General features: G+C 39.3%; 1 protein-coding gene across 6 annotated transcripts in view; it reads left to right on the forward strand.

Annotated features, from left to right (window-relative positions):
- Window positions 1-12,065, forward strand: part of atp8a1 (ATPase phospholipid transporting 8A1) — a 276,718-nt gene that overhangs the window by 143,755 nt on the left and 120,898 nt on the right. For all 6 annotated transcript variants that reach the window (XM_052045257.1, XM_052045250.1, XM_052045267.1 and 3 more), the window contains one exon: window positions 10,138-10,207. In XM_052045257.1, coding sequence (XP_051901217.1) covers window positions 10,138-10,207 — 70 coding nt within the window. The remainder of the gene's footprint in view (window positions 1-10,137; window positions 10,208-12,065) is intronic.

Consider the following 12,065-nt stretch of genomic DNA (forward strand, 5'->3'; position numbering starts at 1 on the left):
CAGTTGACTATTAATGTTTGCAGATTAATTAAAGGTGGAAAGTAAACATAGTCTTGCATGTGTATGAATGTTTCATTGCAAAATTGCTGCTATAATGTGTGATGCCCTTAATTTTTGAAACTGGCAGTTAGTGTCACCCAGGAGAGCGACAGATGCTGGTCAGTGCAGAGAAGGCAAAATTCAGAATCCTGCCTAGAGGCTGAGATGAAGAAATTCAAGTATTGCTCAGGAAGAGGGTTATTCAAGCTGAAGAACAGTGAATGACCAAACGTTCAGACTTTGTTTGCATGTGTGCATGATCCTCTGATCTTATCTGAAACAAGGGTGTGTAGTTCTTAACCTTATTTGCCTGAATTCTTGAGTAAATTCATGTTACCAATATTCTTTCTGGTACTAATATGCTCCCAGTACTGCATGCTTGGATTACATGTTGTAGTTTCTGTAATGTCATTTCTAAATCTACAGTTTCCAGGTTTGGGCAAGTATGCTGCTTCTGAGCCAAATCTGCCACCAAAGCAACAATCATTTCAGAAAGACCATTTTAAAATAAAGTGACGTGGCACATAATTTATTGCAATGACTACAGTGTGTGCATAGTCTCTAAAGACTTCCATTGTATTTGCAACTTAGCTGCCAAAATATTCTTAATTTTAAGACATTGACATAACCAGGTATTCTTCCCTTTGTGAAGTATCCCATAATCCATTACATAGCTTCATTACCTTTCAGTCATGACAGCAGTGCCCTACTGGTAATCCAAAGCTCTTTTCACTGTGCCATGACTGAGTACTTCTCCAGTGGAGCAAGGGTTTGTACTCAGCATTCCTCACTTCTGATATCAACATGTTGTATTACTGTGGGATAAGTGCAAGGATGAGTCACTTTGCGTTTCTGTGACATACCACCTGACACTCTGTTTAGAATAACTTTAGGAACATTTGTGTTGAGCGTGGTATATGTGGCCGGGTGGGGTTGGTGGGATAAAGGTGTTCCCTCCACTTTGTTGATTGGGAAGGGTTGGGATGTACCCCATTGGTCTGTGCATTGTGGGGGTGTGATAGGTTGGCAGGGTTGAGTAAGCAGGGGCAAAGGCCCCCTCAATAATAAAGGCTTTGCACGTGTTCACTCCATAACATTTAAATATCTTCCCACATCTGTCCCATCAAAAGCCTGCAAATTCAAATTTCTTTGTACTCCCTGGTGCACGAAAACCAATCGGGGCAAATGGGGTGAAATTAACATGAAAGCAAGTGTATAATCCTCTAAGAAATTCTGCAAAAACAAATCATGTAATTTTTTAAACAGTTCTTTTTGAACTTAACCATAAATGGACACCAAATGGATCTATCAAATAAGTTTCACTCAGAGTCCAGTATTCTGTCAAAACTAACCAAGAATGTACAAGAAATATTGTCTTGCAAATGTGGAAAAAGAAAATGAATTTGTCATCTTTTGTTGAAGCATACTAAAGTTTAAAATACTCTTTCTCAGCAAACCTTGATCTGGTCTTTGGAACAAATTCAATCTAGAAACATTTTTTTCTCCATTTACCTAACTGATTAACATTTGGTCCTGATGGGGATGAACAAGTCCGAGCTCCAAAATGCTATTAAGGCTGTGGGCAGCCTTTGTGCAGTGGTAAGCTAAACTTTAAACTCTATTCTAATTGGGCATATTTTTAACTCCACAATATTGAACTCTTCCGCCCTCAGCCTCCACTGAATTCTATTAGTTCATTTATTTCCTCCAAACTAATCTTCTCCTACCTTCCCATTTTCACAAAGTCTTCCAATTGATAGCATACACAATTATCAATGTTGGCTCCCTTATGTTCGGAGAACTTGTTCTTCATGGCATTCCTTTCCTTGCTATGCATCTAAACAGATCCACCCCACAGACCCCTAATTAACTTCCTGTCCAACTTACACAACTAAAAGCAAATCATAATATATTTTTGCCTGAATTAATAGCTGTCTTTTCACACTCATGCACAGCCTGATCATCAGCTTAATAAAACCTCAAACAGCTGCTTTAAAATGAAAAACAGTGAATGATAGCCCAGATGTTCTTTGCCATTTTGGAAACTGCAGTACATATGTTCTGCAGGTTAATACTACTTGTAATCGATTGCACATACTTCCATTCCTGTCGTCATGAAAATCAAGATTTATGTAACTACTCCTGTTACATGCTGTGCATATTCCATTGTTGTTTTGCGTGTTCCTTCCCAACAGTTTCCCACATACCACCCATTGCTTTTGTGTATTGGTTGAGTGACTTTAATTTTTCATAATTTGTCTCCATTTGCTTTCACTGACTCAGGATAAAAGCTTGGAAAGTTGTAGTACATTTTTCCAGCACTATGCATATAAAAATTAGCTACTTCCAGAATGCATCATAATTTTGACTATTTGGAGATTGAATTAAACCACTCTGGAAATTTGACCAGGCACTCTTGTTGTAATTTCTAAGTATGTGTGCATGGAATGACATAATTCCCAATGCATTGCGTTGCATCACATGGATCTGATGTTGACTGCTCAAAGCAAGCACACTTTAATCATACTGCTCCCTGACTAGATCTCAGCTCCTGGGCTGTGGGATGTTTCAATACTCATCTCTCCTTTGGTTCACGTGACCTCTGTCTTAACTCCAGACCCACAACCTTTCTCCCCCACATTTGCCTGGACCCAGTACTGAATATGCCTCATGATTTACGTGATCCTCAAGTGAACTAAGGGCCATTCAATGATACCTGGGGTCTTAGCCACAAGTCAAATGGTCATTGGTAGGCTGTGCAACAACCCTTAAGCACAAATCCCATGGTGCTGATTAACTCCTAGCCCAACTGGCATATACAAATGTGTTTTGAAATACAACTAGTCTGAAGTTTGAAAATAACTACTTTTGGGAAAGTTGAGTTGAAATTCATCCTTGGTAACTAGAAACCCATAAAATCTGAGGGCATGCACTCTACTTCTAAAAGTTGTTGCCATCTAACTTGCTAAAGATGTAAACATTATTGGTGTTCCAGAACCGAATTCCCTTTGACTTAAGTTGATGTGCAATTTAACTTCTTCCAGATGTAACATATTTCGATCTGGCTACTTGTTGCAGCTAATGTGGTGATATATTTACTTTACTCTGTACTTTAAATGAGAGGACATACAGAAAATAAAGCTATTCCTTCTGTAATGAACCAAATTAGATCTCAATATTTGAAGAAATACAATTTATAGCTGGTTGGGATCTGCAATAAGGCTAACCCTTTCAAAGTCATTACAGGTAAATTTGACAGCATGGAGCAGACAATAGTAAACTTTTCCCCACAGCAGAGGTGTCTGTAACCAGATAGCGCAGGTGTAAGGTAAGGAGTAAGAGGTTTAGTGGGGATATAAGTAAGAATTTTTTTTACCTAGAAGGTGGAGTTTGGAACGAACTGCCTGAGAGAATAGTGGAGGCTGAGACTCTCATAATATTTAAGTATCCAAATGAGCACTTGAATTGCCAAGGCATAGAAAGTTGTGGACCAAGTGCTGGTAAATGGGATTATTGTAGATGGGTACCTAATGGTTACCATGCACAGGGTGGGCTAAAGGACTTGTTTCTGTGCTCTATGACTAATCTTCTGGTGTTTGAACATGTGCAATTAAATGTGGAAGTCCGGCTATTGCTCCAAGACGCCCTGCTCTACTACAGGTCTACTGTTCACTTTTCATCAGCAGGTTCAATTAGATTTCAGTCGAGTTCAGTGCCATGATCTAGGAATAATTATTGTCTTGTTCCATATTAAACACAGCAGAAAGATTTAATAACAGTACTGTTGCTGACCAGAAGCTATGCACTTTTGATAGTCTTGTGTCCCAGTGCAAGCAGGAGACTGGTTTGCAGAATGATTTTTGGCAAAGATCATAATAACATCATCTTTAAAACACACTGAAGTCTGTTTAAAGATGTTTTGCAATATTTTTTGATAAGGGAGTCATAAATATTACATACCTGTCATTAGGGAGGTTGTTGATCTGACAATGTCTTTGACAGATTCAAATGTAAGATTGCTCACAAGGTGGATACCTGTTCATTGCAGGCTGCGCTTGCTGCTTAAATTAGATGAGGGCAGGCAAATATGAAGGATTGAACCTTCTGGAGACCTATCAGAGGTTTCTGCTTTAATTTGCCAATACTCACTGCATCGCCTGATGGAAAAAAGTTGGAATGGTTACAGGCACAACCATCCTCCAATCTCCCAACAGAGCCGTGCTGCAAAGCTCCCTTTGGACTATTAAATGGCAGGGTATGCATCTGCATTCTGTGAGGAACAAGCAAAATGCTGGGGCTTCCCCAGGCCTCCTGGTTGCCAGGCAGGAGGGTGGTACGAATAATGTTGCTACCACTTGCCTCTAGTGACTCAAGTTTGGCCCTGACCTCCAGTGCTGAGTTTGCATGTTCTGCCTGCACACGTAAGAATCTGACCGCTCATTGGCTGCTGCCACCTTTTGGGAAATTGTGCCATGGAAGGAAAAATCTACTCCAGCTGGTTATCAGAAGATCAGGCTCATGATGAGGACAACAGCATAGAGCTTTTATAAATAACATCGTTAGATCATTACCGGAAAGCTGTTCTAATTTTTGATTAGCATATTTTCTTTGCTTTGTGTAGAAGAGCATAACCGCATGCTTAGTCTGAAGCTCTGTGGCATCTCTGTTCTGTCTAATCCACCAATACTTTTTATCAACAGCATTTCCCAATACTATAGAAGTATAACAATCACTCCCTGGGATAAATTTTCCTTGTGAAAAGTTTACCACATTGGATTTCATTTGCAAGGGAAATTAAAACTAATTTGATTCTACTTAAGGGAGTTCTGTCACTTCATAAGGGTTGATTTTTTTTTTAGTGTGTTACCAAATGACATTAAAATCGGTATCACAACCATTTTGTACAACAAAAAAAATCTATTTGGATGTTATCTGGCAGCTTATCTGTTTTTAAGCAACCACTTCTGAGTGGTACGATAAGATAAGATATCTTTATTAGTCACACGTACATCAAAACACACAGTGAAATGCATCTTTTGCATAGAGTGTTCTGGGGGCAGCCTGCAAGTGTCGCCACGCCTCTGGCGCCAACATAGCATGCCCACAACTTCCTAACCAGTATGTCTTTGGAATGTGGGAGAAAACTGGAGCACCCAGAGGAAACCCACGCAGACACTTGGAATAAAATGTTTAAATGCTCCAACAATTAAATCTTTCTAATCTTGAAACTAACCACAATAGAATTTGCTATAATCTGATTCTTGGAAACAAGCAGCCAATGAATTACAAGAACAAATGTAGCAAATCTTGGTCGGAGGCAGTTTCTTTTTCCCATTTTATTTGTGCACACTAAGATCTTTAAATTTATTGTGTGTGTGTATGATTATTGATAATTTTTTGGAGAACACACTACCAACTCCTTGGTGATTATGATTAATGTTCAGTAACCAAAGATGGCTTTGGTTAACAATGATGAATAAATTGCTGACTGGACCAAACGCATTTTTAAATTACTGATTCATTTCCATATTGCACTCTGATAGGTTAATGTTCCCCCTCTAGTTATCATTCAGACTAGTGGTGATTGCTAACTGACTGGTAAACCGGCAGTGAATTCAGCTATTGCAGTTTTAACATTTGAGTTCCATTTATTTAAAAAGCTCCCAGTCCTGTGACTTACTAGCACAAGAATTTTATCGGTTACTGCATTGCAATGATCTGATTCCATGCACAGTGCCTCAGTGAGCCATGCATCATGTCAGCTGAAGATAAAATGAATAAAAACACACAAAGATAGCATACCCATGTATTAGTATAAGAGATATAAAAAAAATTCTGTATGGTGTATGCTTATAACAGATGTATTACTCTGGTTTTACACTTGCTGCTGAGTACACAGAATCCATTCATGTATTACTTGCAAATGATAATGAGTGAAAATGTACATGCCTTTTTACTTGTTTGAGTAGCGTCTTGGAGCAGAAAATACATCCATCATGGTTGTTCCTGACTGCTTCAGCTGAACAGTCAAGAATATGCTGAGAGTATTCAACAATACTCAAAACAAATAAAATTAGGAAATTATTGGAAGATAGCTAGTTAGCATATAATTCCAAAGCATTTCAGATATTTTAAAAATACAACATTGTATGAACAAAACAAGAAAAAAGTAAAAGCATGAAGTGGATAGTAAATTACTTTGCTTGGGTTGCAGATAATCCAAATTGTTTGTTGATTTTTGCTTAATTGTGTAAGTTTTGCTTCCCTTTAGAGCTAGATGGGAAATATTTGGGAGAATTTTGAGTCAACAGCAAGAAGAAAATTCTTTTTGGGGTTTAATTATGAAATTAATTTAAAGATTTTAGCTCATTTAGGACTTTGGAGTGAAAACAGATTTCATTGTTTAGCAATTAGCAATATTTGAGGGGAAACAGTCATTGTTCAGCTGAGATGACAGAATCTTGCATTTATATAGTACTGTTATACCTAAATGTTCTAGACTCTTATATTTAAGAAAGAAATTTAGCTCAGTCATATGAGTAGACACTTAGGCGGATAATGGTCACTGAGAGGTTTCAATGAGTATTGTGGAAGGGAGGAGAGGTAGAGAAGTTTAGAGAGAGAGTTAGAGTTTAGGGCTAAATGTACAGTTACAGATGGTGACATAATGTGAAATTGGAATGCAAAATGCAAACTTTGGGCACGCAGATTTGAGGATTGTACAGCTGGAGGTGTTTACAGAGATTGAGAACAAAGTCAGAACTTGAAAACAAGGAAGAGAATCTTAAAATTTTTAAAAATGGAGAATGTGATAGATACCCTCAAGTGTAATCAACCTTTCAGGACCAAGCTTTTCACAAAAGTAACACAATGGAGTGTTATAGGTAATCCTACTGCCTCGCAGATCCATGTCTCTAGTGCTGTCTGTGTGGAGTTTGCACGTTGTCCCTGTGAATTGCATGAGTTTCCCCTGGGTGTTTCTGTTTCCTCCCACATCTCAAAGATGTGCTGGCTGCAAGGATAATTGGCTCCTGTAAAGTAACACTGGTGTAGGTGGATGGCAGGAGGATCAGGGTGAAATTAATAGGCACGTGAGAGAGAATAGGTTAGGGGAAATAAGTTGAGGATGGGGACTGACACGATTGCTTTGAAAACTGGCATAGGCTCAATGCTGAATGGCTGTCTCCTGTCTCATAATAAATTATGAGAATTTAAATCTTTCCAACTTGCATTTCCTCAGATGGAAATCAAATTACATCTGGTTTTCCAGGTCAGGCACATTAGATTTGATTGCATGGTTTATGATTTTTTCAATTATGACTACTATTGCTTAACCTCTTGGTATGCATGCATCACTGCCTGGTACAGAGGCTCCAATGTGCAGGATCGAAAGAGGCTGCAGGGGGTTGTAGACTCAGCCAGCTCCATCACGGCAAACCCTCTCCACCATTAAGGATGTCTTCAAGAGGCGGTGCCTCAAGAAGGCAGCATCCATCATTAAGGACCCTCGCCATCCGGGACACTCCCTGTTCTCATTACTACCATCGGGGAGGAGGTACAGGAGCCTGAAGACCCACACTCATCATTTTAGGAACAGCTCTTTCCCCTCTGCCATCAGATTTCTGGTCCATGAGCCCACGAACACTACCTCGTTATTCCTCTTTTGCATTTTATTTATTTATTTTGGGTAACTTATAGTAATTTTTATGTTTTGCACTATACTGCTGAAACAAAAAATTTCACGACATATGTCAGTGATGATAAACCTGATTCTTCTTATTCTAACCCGTTCCACTATAGAAATAACATTATAAAGGTGGACATTTCATGATTTCAAGCCATGGATAAGAGTGTTCATTTCTAGCATGCTTTGTGATAGCGAATGTAAAAATGTACATCCTTGTGTTGAAATGTCAATGGATCTCACTCAATGTCAGAGAGGAAGTTCTGCTCAATTTTTGAGTGCACAAATTACGACCAACTCTCCCAGTGCAGTATTGAGGGTGTTCTGCACTTGTAGTTGCTGACTTCCAGAAGGGTCGTTGAACCACAGCCCCGCCACTATCTCCCTTTGTAGTGTATGAGAAATACCTATCATTATCAAAGAGCAGTGGAGGTCTCCCCAATTCCCTAGGTGAGATTTATCCAGCATGTAACTGGATTATTTCACGGTTCTCATGACGGATAATGAAGTTATTAATCCTATGGAATCTGACTGCTGACAGTGCTTTCCTGTCAGTCCCATTTCCCCACTTATCTCTCTCTTACCTGTTGTCTCCCTAACCCGCCCACCAATCCACCCAATCAGCCCCAACCAATTCTCCTGCCACCCATTTACACGAGTGGTTATTTACAGTAGTCAATGAACCTACCAACAAGCCTTTGGGCTGTGGTAACAAACAACAGTGGGTGGGAGTTAACCCAGAGAGACAGAGAGAACATGCAACTTCCACATATCACAATGCCAAGTGTAAATTATCTGCCACTCTTTTGTTACAACGGGAGCTGTACTTGGTTACTGTAAGGTGCTTTGGAAGGTCCAAAATTGTTTAGGTGCTACGTAAATGTATGCCCTTTTATCATGTTGACTTTTAGCTGAGATCTGTTTCTCGCCATTCTTTGCTTTGCCCACAGAAAGCAATAATTGTTCACTGGTAACAATAAAACAATGAAATCTGGAAATACTCAGCAGGCTGGTTAACCTTGGAAAAGATAAGATATCTTTATTAGTCACATGTACATCAAAACACACAGTGAAATGCATCTTTTGCGTAGAGTGTTCTGGGGGCAGCCCGCAAGTGTCGCCACGCTTCCGGCGCCAACATAGCATGCCCACAACTTCCTAACCAGTACGTCTTTGGAATGCGGGAGGAAATCGGAGCACCCGGAGGAAACCCACGCAGACACGGGGAGAACGTACAAACTGCTTACAGACAGCAGCCAGAATTGAACCCGGGTTGTTGGCGCTGTAATAGCGTTATGCTAACCGCTACACTGCCGTGCAAAGAGAGCCAGATTTTGCAATGAGGCTAATGATTCTTGTTGCTGTCATTTCTGTGTAAATGTTGCCTCAACTTCAGGCAAGGTTAGAGTTGATGTGAATATTCAAAAAGTGCTGTCTGAATTGAGACAGTTCATTGAAACATCCACTATGTTAACTTGGTGAAGATGACAGCTTGCTTGTTTCCTCGCCATTGATGTCATTAGATGCAACAAAGTGGCTGTATTTGTGAAGGAGATGCAAATTAAGCCTGAAATAGATGCTTAATATTTACAAACATAACCACCCCATTAATTACGTTAATTGCTGGCAATCGATTTCTGTGGCATAAAAAATTAACTCTTATAAGCATTAAGGTTTTGAATTGATTTGGGAGATCTCAGAAGACGTCAGATTTTAATTCCATTACTTTCTTCCTATCTCTAAATCCAACCATTGCATCACTTTGTCTCTCTGTGCCTGATTTAACATTAAACCTCACCACTTTATCTTCCTCTTGGTCCATCCACAGATTCTAATTGCGGAGATGTCCTGTTTCCCCTTGCTGTGACATTAACAGCTCTCGCATTCAGCAACCTAGCGAATGCCAGTTTTCATTTGATTTCTTTCTACAGCAAAATGTGGCTGAGAGTTGACAATTTGGACCAATGATCATTCATCCAATCTCGAGGCTATTTAGAATTGTTTTTGAGGTGTGGGGGAGGGGTGCATGGGGGAGATCACAGAATGGGTCGAGGGAGGGACTAACTTCAACGACATGGGATAATGGAAATTATAAATTGAGTCGATAAAGGGAAAATACAGAAAATAATATTCAAAAGCAATGCAAGTACTCTCAAAATGCCTAAGGAAAAAATGGAAGTGGTGGATAAGGTCTAAAATTGTTAAGCATACTGTCAAAGACTGTCAAGTGCCTTTAATAATTTGTTCTTTGAGCTGTAGATGTAAATTTTTCACTATCTTTAAGTGCTCTAGCACTATTATTTATGACAAGCTAATGGAACTTAGCCCCATTTTTCTTCAAAAATTGAGTTATGAGATTGGTTTTGAAGCCTATTACAAGGGAGTAATCTTATTTGTGGCCCGTTCTTCTACAGCAACAGAAAACGCATGTCTGTGATTGTCCGTACACCATCAGGAAAGTTGCGGCTTTACTGTAAAGGAGCGGTGAGTCTTTACTAATCTTTGTAATATTTTTCTGAACTTGGATTATTTATTGTTTGGTGATATCCCTATTATGCTCTTGTGAAATGTAGCCTTTGAATTCAAAATGAAATGTAATCTTTCAATGACTGCCTTCTATACTATTTGATAGAACCAGGCTGAATATTCTATGCATTAGTTAAGCATGGAATGTTTTCAGTCCATTTTTCATTGTGCAAAACAAACTGCACAATCTAAATGTATACTGAGATACTTAATCAATACAGTGTATTTGCAAACCCAGTTCAGATGAAGGGTCTTGACCCAAAGCATCAACTGTCCATTTCCCTCGACGGATGCTGCCTGACCCACTGAGTTCCTCCAGCATTCTGTTTTTTGCTCCAGATTCCAGCATCACTTGTGCTTCCATTTGTAAGCTCTTCACACTTGGGTGTGAATAGAATTGTTTGTAGATGATACATAAACTTTATAGAATTTTGTGATTAAATTCCAGAAGCTGGATTTCATTTCTTCCACTGCTGCGTAAAGAAATAATTTTCTCCAGCTTTTCAAGATGCGGATCATTTTCAATTATGCCAATTACTATTTCTTATCATTTTTATGTGAAGAAGAGGCCATCTGCTCTGAACTCTTCTACAAGTTACCATTTACAGATTTTATTATGTCATGCTTTTTGAAGTGTTTTTAATCAGTTTTATCTGTTTGGCTGTATTAGTGAAGTAATGTAGCCCAACAGGCTGTTTACATCTTCAGCTTATCCTGTGTTTCCATTCACCTTTGCAAGATATTTCAGAAGATGAGCGTAATGGCCTTTAGACGTGTACAGTGTCACTGGGAGTCGGAAGTGTCAATGTATCAATGAGAATATTTAAGTAAGGTTAAAACCTTGTCATAGTCAAGAACTTGTGCAAAGTTAGTTTTTAACTTCCAAAAGGACCATAGCTTAGAGAATTGCTGGTCAGCCTATCAGGAGCACTGGGTGGGGCAAACTATTTTAATGGTGAAGGTTTATTAATATTTCTGGCCAATTTGCCTTGGAAACCAATGAAAACTGCAATAAAAATCAAACGGCTCAGCAACTGCCATCAGGGAATGGTCTCCAGCACACACACAGAAAAGTGCAAGGGAGGGTGGGTAGAGTTTTGAGAAGGACTGGGTGAAATGGATGAAAGCCTGCACAGTAGAGGCACTTGGCTTCCTCGTGAGCCCTGAAGGAAAACTCCTATTCCTGAACATGATGGAACAATTCCAGCAGTGAGCGAGGTTGCTGTGATGAAATAATTGAGAAAACAAAAGGAAATAGATCTTGGGGTTTGGGCGGGTTGTTCAGATTGTTGATTGATTGCCTAGGAATTGTTCGCCCTTTTGTTTGGTGGTGTTGAATCTGGAGATGATGTTATCCGTAACGTTCTTCGGAAGTCAAGAATGAGGCGCATATCTTATGGTTGCAGCAGTTATCAGATGCTCATCAGAGCACAGTTCAGGAGGTGTCAGCACGTAACAGCAAGTAAAGCAAGAAAAACAAAGTAACAAAAAACTTGTCCTCGTGCTCTCCCTTTTATACTGCAAACCAGTCTAAACCAGTGAGTTGAGGGAGTCTGCTGATAAGACGGTCAGTGGAAAAGTACTATCTGACTTACACTGCCATAACATTTCAGTCTTACAGACAAAGAAAATACAGAAATACAGAGCCAACTGTACTACAAGTTACTAAAAGTTTACAAACAGATGGTTTACAGACATATAAGCATGCATAAAGAAAACTAAAACTACAAGAAGTAGTAGTAATCTGGACCCTAATCCATCAGTGGCATGTCTAGTGGTGCTGTCCACTCGGGTGACCAACCAAAAAATAAAATAA

Source organism: Pristis pectinata, chromosome 2 (genome assembly GCF_009764475.1).
Source record: "Pristis pectinata isolate sPriPec2 chromosome 2, sPriPec2.1.pri, whole genome shotgun sequence".
Classification (NCBI taxonomy): Eukaryota; Metazoa; Chordata; class Chondrichthyes; order Rhinopristiformes; family Pristidae; genus Pristis; species Pristis pectinata.